Genomic DNA, 22,057 nt, shown 5'->3' with positions numbered 1-22,057 from the left:
GGCACCAGCCCCATGCAGGCTTTATTAAAATGGAACATTCAACATGTAATAAATATTCCCTCCAAATGATCCCCCCACCCCCACCCCTCCACTGCCATCTGTCTCATAAAGACTGCCCTGTCTTGGCTTCCCCTTGAGTTAGGGTTCCAACAGTGGAGTCCTGGCTCACATGGAAGCGGGCAGAGGAACAGCCATAGGCACATTGGCGTTCCTCCTGCAGAGATTTGCACTGAATGCACACATACCTGCAGGGAAGCTGGCATTAGGTGGGATGGGAGAAGGGAGCCTGAAAGTTGAGTGCTCTGTTTTAACATAACCTGCAGGGAGCTAATCTCTGTATGGTATTGTTCTGTACTGTACTGTGAAAACTTTTCTGCTATTTGCTTTCAATTTCCCAATTTGTTTGAACTGACCCCACCTTCAATGTGCTGTCCCTTTGTATGTGTTCTGGGAAATTGTGTCTCTTGCCTTTCCTCTTTTAGAACAATGCATGAGATTGATGTTAATGCATCTCATCAAAACTAGAACGGTTTTTTTCAGAACATTTACACCCTGCCTCTTAAAAGCTGAAGAATGCTTGTCCAAGGTTGTTTAGGGCTGCTTACAGAGTTCTTACCTTCTCCCTGTTACTTTTTTTTGATGTGGGTGGGTGGGGGGAAACAGCCTAGGCTGAAGGTCACTATGATGGTTTCAGAAGTTCAGTGGGGCCTTCTTGATCCTAGCCTAGCACTGTATTGTTACCCCAGGCAGGCTTGGCAAATCTCCCTTTAAATAAATACACAAACTTGAGTTCCACTCCCAGCTGAAATAAAACAGCATTTTCCATAATATGAAGAAGAGAAGAGGAAGCTCTCTTACCTATCCTGTTACTTAATGTCCATATTGTGACAGGAGAGATGAATCAGCCACTAGCCCTTACTCTGAGCATGGGTCCCATATATCCCCTTCCAAAGAATATACGTGATTTTGGTTTGTAAGGATTTGGGGTTATCATTCCTAAGAAGTTTAGCGCAGGGCACACTGTCCTTTTAAACAGCACTGTAAGCATTTGCTTGTTTTGGTTCTGCTGGAGGGACAAACAGCTCTGGAAGAGAGAATTACAGAAAAAAAGCTGGCACCCTGAGCTGCCCTGAGTCTCCTTCTATTCTCCACTTTAAATCTCCCTGTCTGAAGGACCACAGTCACTTGCATGCAATACTTAGTTTGAATCTTAAACTGAGATGTAATCAGCTGGCAAGAAACTGTGACTGAACTTTATCTAATAACATATGCCTATTCCAATAATGCTTGTTTTTAAAGATAAGCCAATAGACTCCAGACATGCAGGCATATTTGAACATCTATAAGATTGATGGGCTTTGCATTGAACGTGTGACCATAGAAATGCCTTATTGCCCCTTAACCCGTGATTACAGGGCAATGGTCACACTCTCCAAGCTAGGTTAATCGTTTTTAAATGGGCTAATCACTTCTGACATAACAGAGGAGTGGATTTTATAGTGGATGGTAAATAATTTCCTAACTGGTTAGATGTATACAACAGCTTTTCCAAAGTTTGTGCTGAACAGAAATGTTGAACTTCAACTCTCACAATGCAGACAAAGTTCACTTCAGGTTAGGGAAGACTGAGAGTAAAAAATCCTTTTTACACCCAAAGTTATCCTCATCATGATATGTGCATGAGTTTTATTACTGGCTCATCACCAGCAGCAATTCTTATTTTTTGTCAAATTGTTCACCCTGTTTTCCACATTCAGCAGATCTGTAAACTTTGGACTCTACCATATTGCTGGAATGGACAGGAAAATGAACCTTGATCAGTAGGCTTCTGCAAAGCTATAAACCTGATCCCTGTTTCTGATCAGGCTGATTGTTAAAACAGCAGTGTGGCTACAGTAATCATGACACCATTACAATCTGAATATTTCTATTCCCTGCCTTTACAGTGTCACCTGGATTCAGGCTTTTTTCTCTCTTGCTTGATTGCTTTTATAAAGTCTTGTTGGCCTGTGTAACTTTTAGCAGTGTATCTTTTTTCAGGCACTTTTCCCCCAGGGAATTAAAAGAGATGAGACAAAACACAGTTTGATGCTAGTGTTCATTCCAGCTGGAATGGGATGTTCACTTTGGCTTCTAGTGGAATTCATGATTACTTTCTTTTGCATCCTGTATAAAAAAACCACTGAAATCAAGGAAATCCTAAGGTGTGTGTGTCAAAATCTGCAAGATGACAAGAATGCCTGTGCAAAAGGAAAGGATGGGACTTCAGTCATGATGCTGATAAATCACGATGAGCCCCACCTTGCACGTTTTGACACCTCCCACAAATAACCCAGACTGAAAGATATAAAATATTATTGGACATAATTTTTTTTCAACGTAATTACTATAATGTTCCTAACACAAAGTAAGTTATGTACGTTATGATTTCTTCTAGGTTTGAACGGTCCCCACTTATTCTATTTTCAATGGATGGCTTTAGAGCTGAATATTTGGAAACCTGGAGTGGTTTAATGCCCAATATTGTAAAGCTCAGTAAGTAAGCTCACTATATTTAAGAAGATTTAGGGTGAATGATCATTTTGTGCAGGTGAAAGATGCAACAAAATTTCACAGGATGGAGTGTCCTCACAAGATACTCCAACCATTCCTTCCCCTCCTAGAGCAGTTGAATAGATTAGCTATAATTACACCTGGTGGAAGTTGACTTAGTTCATCCTGATGCCCCTGTCTAATACCCTTTGTTGAAGGACTGATTCTGCTTATTTCTATTCCAGGAAAAATGCCTCCAAGGAAAACCCACATAAGTTTGTTCTATAATTTTCTGTCCTTTTCCAGTTGGATTGAAATGTGTTGACTAAAGTAAGGCCGGGGGGAGATGTGCAAAATCCCTTGGTACAAAAATCCCTAGTTCTCATTTTATCTATCACGTTTGATTGTAGAAACTTGTGGGACTCATGCAAAATACATGAGAGCTGCTTATCCAACCAAAACCTTTGTAAACCACTACACTATTGTTACAGTAAGTACTTGTTCTGCCATTTATCTTTTTATTTTACTTTTTAACATTTTATTTGCTATTGCTCTGATATGATTTAGTGCCTGTCTTTCAATAATAAGACAGAAAACAACACAAAATTCTCTTCCTAACAACCAAACACCCAATATAATAAAGCTAAAGTGGCAGCACAGAAGAACCAATTGAAAAGACCATCTTCTTCATTTCTCTAAGTTCCATCTATGAAAAATCAGTGGTCTGAGTGACTTTCAAACTGTTTTTATGGGAAACAAGAGTGGGATGTGTGAAGTACATTTGTGCAGCCTGGGAAGAAATACTTCTTGTAACCCCCTCTGTAGCTGAACATCTCCAGAGAGGATCAGATTGGGAGAGGACCCCAGAGGGCACATTTTGAATTTTGAGGTAATGTTATGGCCACCTTGACAAAATGGTTGCCACAATGGCTTGTAGGCATTCACAAAACACCAATTTACTAAAATACAAACATGTGATATTGTCTCCACAACCACTTCTAGCTCTCATTTGTATCATTAGCAATTACTTTTTTCTTTTGCTCTATCTAAGTAGGCCTACTTCTTAACTAAGTGTTCATCATCAACCATTTGTGTTTTCTAAGTATGCTCCCAAAGTCTAGTGAGACTCAGAGGAATGCTTGAAAATACAGATTGTGTTACGTACAGAAAACTGCTTTTCACTGCAGCTAATTTGTGATTAATAATTTTTAAATTTTAAATTAGTAATTTAAAAAAAATAATGAAAATGCAAATATTCTGGACACCGAGGTACTGTGGAGAAAGCCTCACTAAATTAACAAATATTGACTTTTTACTAAATAGTGATTAGATCCACGGTTACACTCTGCAAAATGATAGCAAACTGGAAGGAAGTTATCAACACCATAAAACTGGAGTTCTACAAACAAATTAACAGAAAGCAAATAAAGCTGACACAAAACCTGATGTTTCAGTATGGTATGCCCTAATTTAGGATAACCAGCTAATATCTTTTCTTGTCAATTAGTCCCAAAAGAAACATCTCTGGCTTCAGTTGTACATTTAATCTTTAAAATCTTCTGAATTAATGTGTGTATTTGGGTCCAGTTTTTTTTAGCTTTTTTACATGTCCACCAAGCCAGCTACTATCTTTTCTAACAAACTTCTTTCTATTGCTCTGCCAGCTTCCTGGTCTCCTTAACCAATTTTGTTTTTGCAAAATGATGTCTTTATCCAGATCCACTCACACTTGCTTTCTGTGGATGGAGAATGCTCTTTTTTGGCTTAAATGCAGGCATTCTGAGAAGTAAGTTCACTGTTACTATAGTGGGCCCTGCAATAACTCTGAATCAGGTGCTGTAGCAATGGGGATGAGTTAGGATAGGTTATTGAGGGGTTAATTGCCAGTTCACTGTTTTTGATGTTTGCTGATGTTTATTTATTAAACATCATATTTATGTTAAGTTATATTTTTTTCTAGGCACACTACATGGCATGTGAGCTTTCTCTGTTCTAGATATAGGGACTGCCTGGAAGTGTGTTATGTGCAGACTAAAATGGAAACTACCGACAGTAATTTTCCAACAATATTATCTCCTGCATTAGCTTCTACAGCAAAAGAGTCAATTAATAGAATCTGAATGACTCTGAATTGGTCGTCTTCTCGATTACTCAACTAGATCTGTAGATCACATATAATTATGCAACAACAGCAAGAACAAAATTATTCCCATTTCCTAAATTACACAGCTTAAACAAAGAAAGCTTGCATAGAAATGGTAACCAGGAATGACTTGTCCATGGAAAAATAGTGAGATACTTTTGGTTCTGCTACTAATCAATAAAGTTTCTTTTTCTTTCTTTAACTTATATCCCACCTTTCCTGAAGGAGCTCAAGGTGCTTTCCTGTTCACCCTCTCCCATCCTCACAACCCAGTGAGATAACTGGGGCAAGAGTCAGTGACTCTTCCCAGGCCACCCAGTAGGCATCATGCCTGCCTCCCCAGTTCTAGTTCAACATTTAAATTTCTATTTTGAATGCGTCTCAGCATAAATAATGGACTCCAGATAACCTTCTTCAGATGTCATGCAAACAGGCAAATTGCGAGACAGGCTGAGCACGCTAATCACAGTCTTATGACACCTTGCCCCCCAAAAGCAGAGTTGGAATGGTTCGGCTTAGGCTGTAGAGCCTAAAGCCCAGCTCAGTGTAGGAATCCAGATTAAAGCACCTCCGCTAGATGGCCATTCTGCCTCTGCTTGAACACATCCAGGGAAGGTGAGCCTACCGCTTCTCTGGGTCATTCATCTCGTTGTTGGATTGCTTTCACAGAGCATCTATGATTAAGGAAGGTTGGGACTTTTAATTGTGTGGAGAACCTTTAATGAGCAGAGGAACATCTCCAGCATAGCCAGTTGCCCTCTGTACATAGAGGATGATGCAAAAGGACCGTGTCACCTAAACACGGTTGCTCTGAATAGAACTGGAGTATCACCATTTTGTATAATGTCTACAGGAGGTGTAAGTGTGCGTCTTTTACAAGGCATTCAAATCCTGCAAACCTGAAGTCTTCCTACTCTTGATATGTGCCACTGCAGTCCAATAGCGCAAATCCTGGAAGAAAGGTTAGGCAACTGATTCATCTGCACTAAATATGTGTCTTTTTTCCTCAGGGCTTGTATCCAGAATCCCATGGCATAATTGACAATAATATGTATGACGTGAAATTCAACAAGAGCTTCTCACTTTCTGGAAGTGCCAAGTCAAATCCTGCCTGGTGGGGTGGACAGCCTGTATGTACGCCTGAGATTTGTTCCTTGGTGTAGATATACTTGGTTTCCCAATTGCAAATTCTGTTGTTGTGCTGAAGTGACAACAATGCAAACAGGCTTCATATCTAACTCCAAGGCAGCTGGGTGATGCTGTGAAGATGTTGTAAATCCCTAGTGGGGAAATGGCAGTAAAGAAGGCCTCCACGTAAAAAATCAATATGGCTCTCCAGATTTCAGTCTTGGTTGGCCCACAGTAAAGCACATTTAGTTAGTACAAACAGTTGATGAGTGAGTAGAGAACTGGAGACACGAGGTTTTATAGTTTGCTCATTTTTGGCAATGACTGTTCTTAAGGACTAGCCATTTTTAACACAATTCTGAAAAAGTCAAGCCATAAAACAGCTTAGTTAGGGCATTCAACTTTCTCCTATAAATAGCACAGGCTTCTCCAGATGGGTTGGACTTCAATTTCCACTATGCCCAACTAACTTGCTATTGTGGGAGTTGAAGTCTAATATTTCTGGAAACTACCAGATTAGGAAAGGCTGGATTATCAGGTGTTTAAATTGTGGAGCAATGACCTTCTATTAAACTAATGAACCCACAAAATCACAGCAGAACTCAAAGCAATTGTCTAGTTAGTCCCTTCAAACTTCAAGTAATATGAAAAGGTCTTGATCAGTCCCCAGAGATCCAGATGGAACCAGCTGGGTTAGCTTTTAATGACAGAGAACTCCATAGCAAGAATTCTAACACTAAAACCTCTATTGTACCTTGTACTGATTTGCCATTTACTATGTTTTTTCTTACTCATGGATATTTTAAGATACTGATTCTGTGCACACTTCTTGCAGATTTGGCTTACAGCAATATATCAAGGTTTGAAGGCGGCCACCTATTTTTGGCCTGGATCTGAAGTGAAAATAAATGGATCTTTCCCGACTATCTACAAGGTGTATAACAAGTAAGTTGAAGATGAAGGAAAATAAATATATACTAGGTTCTCTCATCAATTACAGATGCCTTTATAGGAATATAGTTTTTAATCAATAGCATGCCTGAAGTGCAGAAAATTGTATTACAGTAATGGAAAACTGGTACTGAATTGAGATTTGATTCATTTCACAGTTACTAAATCATTATTCAGTGAGTCTTTCCAGTAATGACACCCTTCAATGAAGCTCAGCTCCTAATGATTCTGCAGAGATCGCTGCTGTTGATTCAAATGGGTGCTTCGTTCAAATAGCCAATGAAGCCAAGTGTCTCTTCAAAGATCTGCACAGTCCTCACCCCTGCTTTCTTTTTTTTAAAAAAAAACAATGTCTGTATTAAGAAAGCAAACAGTTTTGTATAATTAATAAATAAAGGGGCACACGTTATACCAGGCTGGGTTTGAAGAACATGATACGACTCTTTTCATTCTTTTCTTATGTGCAACAATTGCCTAGAATGGTGGTTGGCACGTTTTTCAATCCTGGCATTAGCGCAGAAATGCTCTGTTGGCCTGGAGGGCATTCAGCAACTGAGGCGGGCATGGAAGAAGCCGCCTCTCTCTTCTGACCTCTTGCTGCCTCCTGCTGGTTGAGACATCTGCTCGCTCTGTCTAATTGAAGGGTCAGCCTTCAGCATAACCACTGAAATCTGCTGGGAAAAATACAGCTTCTGTTCTACTTTATTCAGTGGGCTTTCCATCTTAATACTGACAAGCTTATAATTCAATGCATTTGTTTTATAAATAAATATTGCATAACTGAGAGTACTGATATACTAACCGGCAGTACCATTTTGGTGATGAATTAACATTTCAGGCCACTGTGGATGGACTCAAAATGACCCTGGCCCACTCAGTGTCAAGTTTCCTTTGGCATTTTGAAACCACTTTTCATCTCCTTCATGCATGTTCTATCCCACCCCACCCCAAACAAGAGGCGTCCACAAGAGAAGGATATTTCATTCATTCATTGTTGCATGAAACTGGAGGGGGATATGTTTTGCTTGGACATTTTTGTATACATAACTTTTGTAACAGCATTTACTCTTAAGTAATTTTTCTACAGGGTTTAAATTTGTCTTATGTTCACCCTGCAGAGTCAACCTGATTTCCACTTTGTCCTTGCAATTATCAACTTGATTTTTGCTTTATAAAGACATACTATATGTACAGAATGACATGTGTCTCTCACAAGAACATTTAACCAGTGTTTCATTTCCTTATAAATAATATTTTTATTCCTTGTAGTTCAGTTCCATATGAAGCAAGAGTTTCAGAGCTGCTAAAATGGCTAGATCTCCCCAGATCTGAGAGGTAAGAGCCATGGAAGCTTTTATGAAACAACATTCCCTGTTCTTGTAAAGTGCTAAGCAAGCCGACTAATTATATGCTGCCAACCAAGAAGCATGGTTCCTCTTATTGTCATCCTCTACCCCCACCCATGCTTTTTTTTAAAAATCTCCAAACCTGCATATTGCCACAGTCTTCCCTTCTGGCTATTAACATCTTCTCTAAGGCTACTTGATCTGAGCTGCAAAAATTTGCTAATCACTGGATGGCAAAAAGGGGATAAAAAAACTCTAATTTTTCCTGTTATCTTTTGGGCTTCAGCAAAGGATCGTGACCTTGTCGTGGTGCTGGAGCTTGAGCACCTCAATGATGCCATGAGCTAAACCGTGAAGGGCCACCCAAGATGGGAAGGTCATGACAGAGGTCAGACTAATGCGATCCCTGGGGAAGGTAATGGCAACCCACCCCAGTATTCTTGCTGTGAAAACTAAATGGATCAGTACAACCAGAGATATGTCGGTATACCATCGGAAGATGAGACCCCCAGGTCGGAAGATGGTCAAAATGCTACTGGGGAGGAACAGAGGATGAGTTCAACTAGCCCCAGACGTGATGACGCAGCTAGCTCAAAGCCGAAAGGACGGCTAGCAGCCAACGGTGCTGGTGGTGAACGGCGAATCCGATGTTCTAAGGATCAACACACCATTGGAACCTGGAATGTAAGATCTATGAGCCAGGGCAAATTGGATGTGGTTATTGGTGAGATGTCAAGATTAAAGATAGACATTTTGGGCGTCAGTGAACTGAAATGGACTGGAATGGGCCACTTCACATCAAATGACCACCAGATCTACTACTGTGGACAAGAGGACCACAGAAGAAATGGAGTGGCCTTCATAATTAATAGTGAAGTGGCTTAAGCAGTGCTTGGATACAATCCAAAAAACGACAGAATGATCTCAATTCGAATTCAGGGCAAGCCATCTAACATCACAGTGATCCAAATATACGCCCCAACCACAAATGCTGAAGAAGCTGAAGTAGAGCAGTTCTATGAGGATCTGCAGCACCTACTGGAAAACACACCTAAAAGAGATGTTATTTTCATCACAGGAGACTGGAATGCTAAGGTGGGCAGTCAAATGACACCTGGAATTACAGGTAAGCATGGCCTGGGAGAACAAAACGAAGCAGGACATAGGCTGATAGAATTTTGCCAAGACAACTCAATGTGCATAACAAACATTCTCTTCCAACAACCTAAGAGACGGCTTTATACATGGACTTCACCAGATGGACAACACTGAAATCAGATTGACTACATCCTTTGCAGCCAAAGGTGGTGGACATCTGTACAGTCGGTAAAAACAAGACCTTGAGCTGACTGTAGTTCAGATCACGAACTTCTTCTTGCACAATTTAGGATCAGACTCAAGAGATTAAGGAAGACCCACAGATCAGCTAGATATGAGCTCACTAATATTCCTAAGGAATATGCAGTGGAGGTGAAGAATAGATTTAAGGGACTGGACTTAGTAGATAGGGTCCCGGAAGAACTATGGACAGAAGTCCGCAACATTGTTCAGGAGGCGGCAACAAAATACATCCCAAAGAAAGAGAAAACAAAGAAGGCAAAATGGCTGTCTTCTGAGACGCTAGAAGTAGCCTAAGAAAGAAGGAAAGCAAAAGGCAACATAGGGGGAGTTATGCCCAATTAAATGCAAAATTCCAGAGGTTAGCCAGAAGAGATAAGGAATTATTTTTAAACAAGCAATGCGCGGAAGTGGAAGAAGACAATAGAATAGGAAGGACAAGAGACCTCTTCCAGAAAATTAGCAACATTGGAGGTAAATTCCAGGCCAAAATGGGTATGATCAAAAACAAAGATGGCAAGGACCTAACAGAAGAAGAAGAGATCAAGAAAAGGTGGCAAGAATATACAGAAGACCTGTATAGGAAGGATAACAATATCAGGGATAGCTTTGACGGTGTGGTCAGTGAGCTAGAGCCAGACATCCTGAAGAGTGAGGTTGAGTGGGCCTTAAGATGCATTGCTAATAACAAGGCAGCAGGAGATGACGGCATCCCAGCTGAACTGTTCAAAATCTTGCAAGATTATGCTATCAGGGTAATGCATGCTATATGCCAGCAAATTTGGAAAACACAAGAATGGCCATCAGATTGGAAAAAATCAACTTATATCCCCATACCAAAAAAGGGAAACACTAAAGAATGTTCAAACTATTGAACAGTGGCACTCATTTCACATGCCAGTAAGGTAATGCTCAAGATCCTGCAAGGTAGACTTCAGCAGTTCATGGAGCGAGAATTGCCAGATGTACAAGCTGGGTTTAGAAAAGGCAGAGGAACTAGGGACCAAATTGCCAATATCCGCTGGATAATGGAAAAAGCCAGGGAGTTTCAGAAAAACATCTATTTCTGTTTTATTGACTATTCTAAAGCCTTTGACTGTGTGGACCATAACAAATTGTGGCAAGTTCTTAGTGGTATGGGGATACCAAGTCATCTTGTCTGCCTCCTGAGGAATCTGTATAAGGATGAAGTAGCAACAGTAAGAACAGACCACGGAACAACGGACTGGTTTAAGATTGGGAAAGGAGTACGGCAGGGCTGTATACTCTCACCCTACCTATTCAACTTGTATGCAGAACACATCATGCGACAAGCTGGGCTTGAGGAATCCAAGGCTGGAGTTAAAATCTCTGGAAGAAACATTAACAATCTCAGATATGCAGATGATACCACTTTGATGGCTGAAAGTGAAGAGGGACTGAGGAGCCTTATGATGAAGGTGAAAGAAGAAAGTGCAAAAGCTGGCTTGCAGCTAAACCTCAAAAAAACCAAGATTATGGCAACCAGCTTGATTGATAACTGGCAAATAGAGGGAGAAAATGTAGAAGCAGTGAAAGACTTTGTATTTCTAGGTGCGAAGATTACTGCAGATGCTGACTGCAGTCAGGAAATCAGAAGACGCTTAATCCTTGGGAGAAGAGCAATGACAAATCTCGATAAAATAGTTAAGAGCAGAGACATCACACTGACGACAAAGGCCCGCATAGTTAAAGCAATGGTATTCCCCATAGTAACATATGGCTGCGAGAGCTGGACCATAAGGAAGGCTGAGCGAAGGAAGATCGATGCTTTTGAACTGTGGTGTTGGAGGAAAATTCTGAGAGTGCCTTGGACTGCAAGAAGATCAAACCAGTCCATCCTCCAGGAAATAAAGCCAGACTGCTCACTTGAGGGAATGATATTAAAGGCAAAACTGAAATACTTTGGCCACATAATGAGAGGACAGGACACCCTGGAGAAGATGCTGATGCTAGGGAGAGTGGAAGGCAAAAGGAAGAGGGGCTGACCAGGGGCAGGATGGATAGATGATATTCTAGAGGTGATGGACTTATCCCTGGGGGAGCTGGGGGTGTTGACGACCGACAGGAGGCTCTGGCGTGGGCTGGTCCATGAAGTCACGAAGAGTCGGAAGCGAATAAACGAATAAACAACAAAATCTTTTGGGCATCCAGATTTTTGCCCTTTTTTCCATTTCTAGAACTGACACCAGAATGAGAGAAAACAATCCAGGCAGAAGAGAACAGTGGTGTTCTGGTTCTGGGGGATGTTTGCTCCATGTCATCCTTTGTTTTCAATAATTTCCTCTCCTATTCTTTCTTGCTGGTCCATGTAGCCACGAAGAGTCAGAAGCGACTGAATGAATAAACAACAACAAAATTATTTCCTGAGCCAGCTAGTTTGGCGTTTGATGTGATTTTGAACTTTTAGCTCCTGGGGACAATAGCAGCCACCAATAAGTTTCAATCCAATAACTATTCTGGCAACATTTTAATTAATTATATGTCTTTGGGTGAAGTGAGATTTCTTTCAAGTAATGAGTCATTATGGTCTTTCCTTTTAATCTGCAGGCCAGATTTCTATACATTGTATATTGAGGAGCCTGACACAACTGGGCATAAATTTGGGCCACTTAGTGGAGAAGTAAGCTTTTCTCATTCTCTCTCTCTCTCTTTTTTTTTAAAGGGGGGGTCTTTAAATTAAATTTTAGTTGGAATTTATAATCAAAAGGTAGCAATGACACATCACACCACATCTGAAACACCTCTTCTTTATCAGACATAAAAACGCTGGTAGAATAATATATGCCAAAAGCTGAACTGTTCCATGCTAAACATTGAACATGTATTTCCTGTTGCTGCAATGTGAAACCTCTTGCAGTCTGAGCATCTAGGAGCAGATGCACTATACCACACCCTCCCGGCTCCTCAGCCAACAGGGGAAAAATAATAAGAATACAAGCAGGCAAAATGTATGTAAAGTTAAGAGTCTTGTGATATCTTAGACATCTCTCACAATCGCTTTCATAGTGGGCTGAAAGATGATTTTTGTTGTTTGTAATGCAAGAGGCTATGTCTCCAGGATTTGTCAAAATGTTGTTTTTCTCCCCTTCTGGAAAAACACACACACAGAGTTACAAAAATGAGGACCATAGAATATAGAGAAAAAGTGTTTAATCCTATTTTACATGCTCCTTTTGTTGCTGGTAGTCTTCCAATGCTATTTGCACCTGAAAGCAGACCAATAAAGCAGACAAATAAAAGTCAAAATGAAACCAACAGAAGCCAGGAGAGTTTGCAGAAGAGAGTGAATGCCAAAGGGAAGGAATATGTTCACCCTAAACACCTCTGTCCACATCCAGATTAGAGTAATAATAATTGTAAGCTATGGGACATTTTCATAAGAAAATGAAACACTACAGATAGTGACAATTATATCATAAACCAGTACCAATCAAGGACAAGAGTTGTTTGGGAAACAATATACTCCTGAATGATTTTACTGGACAATGTACAACAATTGTGTAACTATTACGCGGGGTTGGGGGGTGGAACAGTATATTTTATTCTGATAAGTATGATGAATAAGAATGTCATTAATAAGATTGGTTTAGTACTTTATTAAATGTCATCCAATTAAAAATTAGAAACCAATAATACAACCTGCAGTCCAAAAAGGATTGGTCTTTTTTATTCTATTGTCTATTGTGATAGACCTGATTGCAATCTTTGACTCAGCATGAAGGTTAAAATGCCAGTTACCCCTTTTTTCCTTTGGCATAGGTAATTAAGGCTTTACAATTGGCAGATCGGACCCTGGGAATGTTAATGGAAGGCCTGAAGCAAAGGAACCTGCATAATTGTGTCAATCTTATCCTTCTGGCTGATCATGGTAACATTGCTTTGTTCTTCACTGTTTTAGTAAAGAGCTTTGACAACCTTGGAAATTCAATATTTGTTCAACTGCATACTATTTTCTTCTCCTTTCTTTAGGCATGGATAAAACATTCTGTAAACAGATGGAATACATGACTGATTATTTCAATAAGATTAATTTTTATATGTATGAAGGCGCAGCGCCTCGTATTCGAGCAAAAAACGTTCCAAAAGACTTTTATACATGTAAGTTTGGACCACAGATTCACAGAACTACGGAATTTAAGCCATTCAGTTCTAGGGCATCTCCCTAGCTTAGAGCTATGCCACCTGCCACCCATGACAGCTTGTGGTACTTGAATCTCTTTGTTCAATTTCTGCAACCCCCAGAAATTTCATCCCTGAAATTTGGTGGTAAACTACTGAATAATGGAAATGTGGTTTTCAGATGGAAGCCAAAACTAACAGGTGTAGATACCATTGGATAGGCTTTTTAAAAAGGCTTATTTCCCTAAAAATACAACCTCCCTGAAGTACCAGCATTGCCCAACCCATCAGATGTCATCCACTGCAGCTCTTCCCAGCCTGCCTGCAAATATGCATAGAAGGCAGGACTTGTCACTGCAGTGTGGCTTTAGCTTCTACTGTACATGATGAGTCCGTCAGGGAGAACTCACAACTCTCATAGACAATTATTCCCTTTTATCCTCTTGTGCAGGAGAAAACAAGTATTGGCCCTCTCCTTGGTTTCTATAAGTGCTTGGTGTGTTTCTTGATACCTTTATAGACTGACCTATCTCTCCCAAGTTTCTGCTCAAGCCTAGAAGCTTGAGGTGCTCAGTGACTATGAGTTGTCAGTCAGACAATTTCTGAAAATGGGAACCGTGCTCTTCTGAAAGAATGCTAAACCAAAAATAGCTCATCTGAGAAATGTGGGTACAGATGAGAGGTGCAGGGTGGGTGAAGTGTGAGGAAGCAATCCATAGTGAATGAGTGCCATCTTTGATGAACGTTGCAGAGCCTATTCAAACCATTTGCACTGTTTTAGGATGCAAATGAGAAATCATGAATAATAAAATCCCTGATCAATTTGCTCAGTGACACATATGTTTGAGATGTTATTCAGTGAAACAGGGAGAATGTGTGCTCGGTTCCCAAACATTTTACCATTCTTGTGATGTGGTGTTGTAAATATGTGACTTCCCCTCTATCTTCCCCCAGCTTTCTTGTTTTTTATTTCTAAAAGTCCCACATGAATCATGTTTAGATCTGGGCAATAGCATGGAATGGGTAGATAGAACTTGTTTTCTCCTGCAGGGATCACTCCAAGATCTGTTGTTCACCACAGAACAGGAGGCACTCACATAGGTTGGGGACCCCTCTGCCACTGGATCAGAGCCCTGGTATTTTGTAAAGCTGCCCAGAGTAATATGAAATAGATCACCTACAAATAATCATAATCATAATCATAATGCTGATAGAAAGGTGAAAGTTTGTCCCTTCTGCTTTTTGAGTCATATCCTTGATTCTGACTGGGCCCCTGCAACGTCTTGGAGTAATAAATGAAAACTCTAAAAAGGGTTGGGGGGGGGGGGGGTTGGGGATGGATTAATGCAGTATCATGTCTAATTTCTATCATGAGTTTGATGCAGCATATTTGAAGATGACAAAGATGCAGAGTAAAAATTGATAATTTAATAGGGAAGAGTAATACATAATATATACTGCATAACATTTATTTTCTTCCAAACAGTTGATTCTGAAGAAATTGTTAAAAATCTTACAGTGAGTATATTTTTATCCTTTTTTCCTAGTAATGGTAGTAATAGTCCAACCATTTTCTGAAGGCATCACTACTTAAGTGTAACTTCTTTAGCATATTGTTAATGTTTCCTTTGAGAGGTTATACATAGAACTTATATCCATTCTAGATCATACCGTCTAATGGAGGTTAAGTGAAAACAGCATCTAAATTGCTCCTAGAGGTATCACTTCAAGACAGGCCTGTAATTCTGGCTGAGTCCCATTCTCATACCTCTAGGAGCAATTTAGATACTGCAGCAATTGAACCCAGCCAGTTAGCCATTGTCCATTTTATATACAATTATATAGCAATTCATTTAGGGTTTCATTGAAACATAATTTGATGGTGGTGCCTAACGGTTTGCATGCAAGTGTATCTGACTTTCACTTTAAAGGGCAACTATCCTGTGGATGGTAAAGTGTAATGATTGCCTATCCCAATAGACTCAGACTCATAAGCAGGAACTTAATGATATCTGATTTATTAAAGAATAGTATGCAAATACAGAGAAAGCTGAGAATGACTAAAAGCGTGCCAAATACAAACTAAAAACCCTCGGCTCCAAACGTAATCCCTCCCCCCTACCGGCCATAGCAACCAGCCCCCTCCCAGGTGCTGGTAACCGTTTTCCACACATCCTGGGAAAGTAACCTTGAACACATGAGATAACCCAAACACATTCCAAACCAGCAGCCAACAGATAACAACCCCACGAGATGGAATCCTCCTCCCTTCCCAGATCAAACACGTATCAGCAAAATGACATGCGAAACGTTACGATGTACCAGCAACACTGGAACAGCGAACATGACATACCGCCCCCCCCAAAATACTAAGGAGCAGGTTTCATAGGATAAGCCAGATGAAAGCATCTAACTAAAACAGGAGATTGAACATCTCGGGCAGCCACCCACTCAGGGTGGGGAAAATGCTTCCACCGAATGAGGTACTGCAAGGTGCCACAAAGCCTGCGAGAATCAAGGACCTCCTTCACCTCAAAATGTTGTTGTCCGTCAATCATGATTGGCGCAGGAGGTGTAGGTTGCAGATGCCACCGATCGGAGTGGTTGACAGGCTTGAGCAAGCGAAATATGGTCGCGCCCTTCCTCTACCACCTGCCCAGAGGCGCCCTTTAAAGCAGGTGGTTGGCGTTTCCCGCCAGCTGGAGTATATCGGGCTCCCCCTCATCCCCGAAGTAAGGAATTTCCTCCACTTCAGTCTCAGCCAGAGCCGCCTTCATTTTCCTGGGTAAAGAGAGAGATTTCCCCGACGACTTTCCCGGACGTTCCTCGGTCTTTCCTTTCGGGCACGCCGCTGCTTGGTGACCTTCCTTCCCACATCGGAGGCATTGTCCCTTCGCATAGCGGCGCTCTCCTCTTCCCAAGCACGTTGGCCGGACTTTCCAGTGGGTGCAGCAGTGCGGGAACCCTTGCTGAGCCTAGCATATCTCATCACCTTCCGGTGAGCAAAGGTTTCATGGGCATGCTCAGCCTTCCCTGCCAGCTGTATCCACTCATATAGGGAATCTGGGTCATCTCGGCCAAGCGATCACCTTAGGACCTCCGTATTCAGACTGTCCTTAAAAAGTTCTATTAAGGTGGATTGGGACCAATCCTCAACTTTCCCAGCCAAAGCCTTAAATTCCAGAGCATAGTCTACCACCGATCGTGGCCCCTGGCACAGCTCCCTCAATGCCCGTTTTGCTCTTTCCTTAGCTAACGGGTCTTCAAAGTGTAGTTTTAATGCCCACAGGAATTCCTCGAACTCCTCCAGCTCAGGGGCCTCCGATTGACATAACTGCACGTACCAATCGGCCAGCCGCCCCTTGAGCTTAGTGGCAATGGCATTAATCTTGGCTCTTTCTGAGCGGAAACACTGTTCCCATTCGTCCATATAACTCCTTGCATTGGTAAGGAAGAACGACAGCTTAGTTGGATCTCCATCAAATTTAACGGTAAAGTCCTTTACCCCCACTCCGGGTGGTCCCTTCGCCACAGCTGGACGGTCGGGCTTCCTCCTAGCCCCCAAGGATCTCCGCTCTCGAGGAGGGGACCTTGAAATTCTCACCCTTGGCGCTCTTACTTCCTCTCGGTGCCGGGTCCTACTCCTTTCCTCTGGGGAAGGTGAGGGCGAAGAAGGAGTCGAATACCTATGACTGGACTCCTCTCTCCTCCTCTCCCGTGGACCCCAGTCCATGGACATTTTCCAAAACATAAATTCTAAGGACTCCAATTTAGCCTCCACCAGTTTTATACGATCAGGGGTTTGGGAATCCTCCTTCCCCTCCTGCCTCACCACGGTTGGGGACAACGGGTATTGCTGCTTCCAAGACGTTCTTGACGTCCCTGGTAGGGTTCCCTGTGTCTCATCCCAGATGAGCAACTCGCCTGGTGACTCACCGGTCGGTTCAGGGGCTCTTTCACCTCCAACCTCCTCGTCTCCTAGGCTGAAGCTCGACCCCTCCCGAACCTCTGAAGTCTCTCGAGGAGGGACTCTCTCCATTCTTATTACTGTAGAGTCGGGTTCCCCCTCGCTCGATTCCTCGCTTTCCATGGTGTGTGGATTTGGTTTGCTCATCGCTAGCACTTCCCCTCACAAAATAAATCTGGAAAGGGGCTAACGGAAAAATTTTTTGGATTCTCAGCTTTATGTAATGATTGCCTATCCCAATAGACTCAGACTCACAAGCAGGAACTTAATGATATCTGATTTATTAAAGAATAGTATGCAAATACAGAGAAAGCTGAGCATGAGCAAAAGCACGCCAAATACAAACTAAAAACCCTCGCCTCAAACGTAATCCCTCCCCTCGCCCTGCCGTTGCAAACTCCCCCCCCCCCCAGGTGCTGGTAACCGTTTCTGCTGATGTCCTGGGAAAGTAACCTTGAACACAGGAGATAACCCAAACACATTCCAAACCAGCAGCCAACAGATAACAACCCCACGAGATGGAATCCTCCTCCCTTCCCAGATCAAACACGTATCAGTGAAATGACATGCGAAACGTTACGATGTACCGGCAACATTGGAACGGTGAACATGACATAAAGTAAATTACACGGATTTCCCCCAAACTCATTACTATTGTTTCATATAACTTTCATGTGTGCTAGACAGATGTAAAGCTAACATTGCTAAATTCAGCCTACTTTAGAACAAACAACCATTAGGTCTGTTACCCTGATTTCTAGAGGAAAGCAAACTATTTTAATGATCAATGACTACCTCCTCAAACAGGTTGAAAGTTGCACATTTACACACATACTATACATTAATTGACTGGACTTGTAGAGCTTTTCAGCCATATATTGGATTCATTGTGAAACATAATAAAAAGTACTTCTTTATCAATTGGATGCTTGTTTATAGAAATGCTGTTGAAGAATTTACAAAAGGTCCTTTTGCAATGAAAAGTAAGATGGCGAGCATATCCATATTCACGTTCATAGCTTGTTTTGTTCATCTTTGATTTTTTAATTCTCTGATGCTACAAAGCTCCTCATTTCACTTTGATATTTTCAGTGCCGAAAGCCAAAACAGCACTTTAAAGCTTATTTGGCCAAAGACTTACCAAAGAGGCTACATTACGTTAACAACATTCGCATTGACAAAGTTAATCTTATGGTTGATCGGCAGTGGATGGCTGTAAGGTACAGTACAGAGGGCAAACTTATAGACAATGCTTAGCTTTCTATTAAATGATAAAATGGACCAATTTTAGAGATACTGTAGAAAGGCAATGATATGTTACTTTTAATTTGTACATTTATTTATAAAATCATTTTATTATCTACTTGATTCCAAATGCTCTGAGAGTCAATGTGCTGTCCTCAGTGACTGCCTGAAGCTTGCATGGAAAGTCAGCTATGACAGATAAGGATAGGCAAGGTCAAGACAAATGAAGACAGCAACACTTTCTGCAAGTGACTGTACTTCTTCTGTTAGGGTAATGGAAGGATCTTGTCTCAGCAATATTCTAAAGCCAGCTCAGGCTTTATTTGGAAGTCAAAACCTATATTATGATCAGGTCCATCTAGGCTGAAGTACTCTCTGGATCTTAAATATCAAAGATATCTTACCTGATTTTGGTCAGATTTCTATTAGGCTGGAGCAATGAAGAGTCTGCAGAAGGTTTATCCTCTGAGTTAGAAAATGATGGCAAGGCTGGCTCCTCTGGTGGGAAAGGACAGAATATAGAAGTGACTGACTTTTCCCCAATGACTCCTTCATCCCAGTCTTCTGCTATATGCTGCAAAGTCCAAATGCTTGAGACTGTAGTTCCACCAGGGCCTTCTCTGTGTTTGCTAATAATAAATTTTCAGATCAGAATAATAATTAAAATTTAAACAAACACTTTGGTCTTCCTACAGCTTGCTGTTACTATAGGAAGAAGGAATGCAGGTGGGGTTACAGTCTCAAGCATTTGGACTTCGTGAGTTCATCTGCTGGCCATTTCTGTGGGAGTAGGCAGGTGACAATTATATAATGCAGAGATGGAAAACAACTCTCAGTGGCCCTAACTACAAAGGCTAAAGGTGAGAGATGCTGAGAGTTGTAAATCTGTAAGACTGTGCTCCTAAGAACCCTTCAGTTGTCATGGTTTGCATATGGAATGTTCTCCTTGCTTGAGGTCCTCTCTGTGGTCAGTGTCGCACTAGGAGACATCCTTTGCATTCCGCCTATTTTTTAAAAAACATCGTGTTAATTAATTTTACTTTGCCTTTTTTTTTCTAGTTTATTATCTTACAGGATTTGATTTTATTATTTTCTTGCAATTATTTTAACTTCCCTGTAAATTGGTATAGGAGTAGTTACAATGAATGTGTACATTTCCTAAATAAGTAGAGAAAGGGCTTTATATCAATTGGTTTGCATGGAAATGCACATGTATTTCTTGCTGGTCAGCCAACTGAGTAATTCTGCATTAGTCCAACCAAGAACTTTATTACATCCTGTTATTTCCCCAAAATCGAGGCACTAGATTCCTTTCATTGCTTAGTACATCCAAAAAAATAGATGAGATCATATGATGGTGTGATTCCTACATAAATCACCATGTGTGCTGTAATAGTGTAGTTTCATAATGCAATAGTATTTATTGGATAAGTCTCAGATAAGTATCCCTTTTCTGTACACCAACTTTGTATATTGCAGATTTTTGGAGCATAATGCCTGCCATCCTCCATCCAGCATGACCATTGGGAAAGGCACCTTCTTAATATGTTATAGCTGTGATTTATTCCTAGAGATTGTTGTTGGAGGCTGTTCCATACAGGATTTGCACCTTGGTGAAAAGAAAAAATCCCAAAGAAATTAGAGAAAACAAATTATGTTTTGGCATTATTTCATTTAATAATTGAAATCTTGATAAGCCTTTTTTATATCCAAAAGGCTGTTATGACTACATTCAGAACAAATGGCAAAATAATTTAAAGTGCAGCCAAATTTAAAACAGGGCATTCAATACCACCTGAAAAATAAAACTAAGTGTCATCCACCCTAAACAGAATAGATGTTGTTTCCCTCTACAAATCAAAACATGGAAGGGCTAATCTGTCTATTTCTTTGTCTGTACTGTAGTTTGTTGTTTTTGTAATCTCTGTGCAGACTTGACTTTTTTTTTAAAGGACATTTGACCTGATTATCTCTGTCTGTTGCAGGAGTCTTAACTCTGTAAAGTCCACATTCTTCTTTATTATGTCACTTTCTATTACAATAATAAATAGGCTGACCATACTTCCTTGAGACAAAAATGGGACATTGGGATGGCAAAACTGGGCAGGGCTGGGCAACAGGCTGGATCGGCAGGCAGGAACTTCTCCGGTTTTCTCGGGCTGGGAATCTTCAGATTCCTTCATTTGTGGGAGTCAAGGCTGGGCTGGAGAGTCTAGTGAACGGTTGTCCCCGACAAGCCGTTCCTCCACTGACTGTGCTTTTACGTTTTTTTCTTCCTGCCATTTCAAGGCAGGAGCCAATTGGCTCGCCCTTTGATCACCGCCTATCAGCTGATCCTGTTTTTTTCTTTTAGGTTTCCCGCCAGGTTGAGCTCTGCGGCTTTTTTCCCGCCATTTCTGCTGAGCTCCCCCTCCTTCCACTCAAAGTCAGACTGCATTCTGACAGGTTTGCGGGAACTTTCAAATTTTTAAGTTTTTAAGAAAATGGGACAAAATGGACATTTATATTAAAACGACGGAACGGTCTGGAAATGTTAAAAAAACGGAACTGTTCCATTCAAAACAGGACATATGGTCAGCCTAATAATAAACTACGTTTCTTCCTTTTATCTTGCTCAGAGAATTCCCTTCAGTTGCATGGTTCAGATTGTATTGGTATGCCTGCCATTTGGCAATTACATTCTCAAAGGAAATGTCATCATGAAGTTTGATTAACTTATATAGCACATAGTTGTCTTGGCTTCTCCCAGATTTCCTTTCCTGAAGCGCAATTTTGAATCAACTTCAGAGCAGTCCAGCTTTTCATATAATGCCTCCATCCGAATAATCCAATACCTCTTTCTCTCCCCTGCACTGGGCCCTGTGGTAGTGTTGCATTTAGAATTTGTGATTTAGGAACTAGGCTCTTAGCTGGTCAGGCCCATTATTTCATTTACTTCCAAGTGTGGTCAGCAAGTCTTGCTGAGATTGGTACTCCTCTTTCACATACGGCCCCATAGTCCAGTACTGACAGCACCACTGCCTGCATCTACACCCAGAAGTGATTTTAGATTTTTAAAAATCAGGTACACCTCCACCTCCACCTATATGGTTGTACAGACAAGTTGCCGTCCTGTACTGTTTGCGTATAGAATGTCTCCAAGAAGAGAGGTAGAGAACCTTTTGGAATTGGAAGACCAGATTAGGAGCCCCATGTTGGAACTGATGGGTAGAACCAAAAATTGCCCACCACACTCACCCACACATTCAGGCACAAGATCAGTTTAAC

General features: G+C 41.2%; 1 protein-coding gene across 2 annotated transcripts in view; it reads left to right on the top strand.

The window, feature by feature from the left end:
* Positions 1 to 22,057, top strand: part of LOC134501915 (venom phosphodiesterase-like) — a 65,263-nt gene that overhangs the window by 20,834 nt on the left and 22,372 nt on the right. For both annotated transcript variants that reach the window (XM_063309926.1, XM_063309934.1), the window contains exons 6-15: positions 2,438 to 2,535; positions 2,943 to 3,022; positions 5,686 to 5,805; positions 6,639 to 6,748; positions 8,024 to 8,089; positions 12,007 to 12,079; positions 13,219 to 13,327; positions 13,429 to 13,557; positions 15,065 to 15,096; positions 18,638 to 18,765. In XM_063309926.1, the coding sequence (XP_063165996.1) occupies positions 2,438 to 2,535; positions 2,943 to 3,022; positions 5,686 to 5,805; positions 6,639 to 6,748; positions 8,024 to 8,089; positions 12,007 to 12,079; positions 13,219 to 13,327; positions 13,429 to 13,557; positions 15,065 to 15,096; positions 18,638 to 18,765 (945 nt within the window). The remainder of the gene's footprint in view (positions 1 to 2,437; positions 2,536 to 2,942; positions 3,023 to 5,685; positions 5,806 to 6,638; positions 6,749 to 8,023; positions 8,090 to 12,006; positions 12,080 to 13,218; positions 13,328 to 13,428; positions 13,558 to 15,064; positions 15,097 to 18,637; positions 18,766 to 22,057) is intronic.

Source organism: Candoia aspera, chromosome 1 (genome assembly GCF_035149785.1).
Source record: "Candoia aspera isolate rCanAsp1 chromosome 1, rCanAsp1.hap2, whole genome shotgun sequence".
NCBI classification, from domain to species: domain Eukaryota; kingdom Metazoa; phylum Chordata; class Lepidosauria; order Squamata; family Boidae; genus Candoia; species Candoia aspera.
This window is presented reverse-complemented; position numbering and strand designations above follow the sequence as displayed.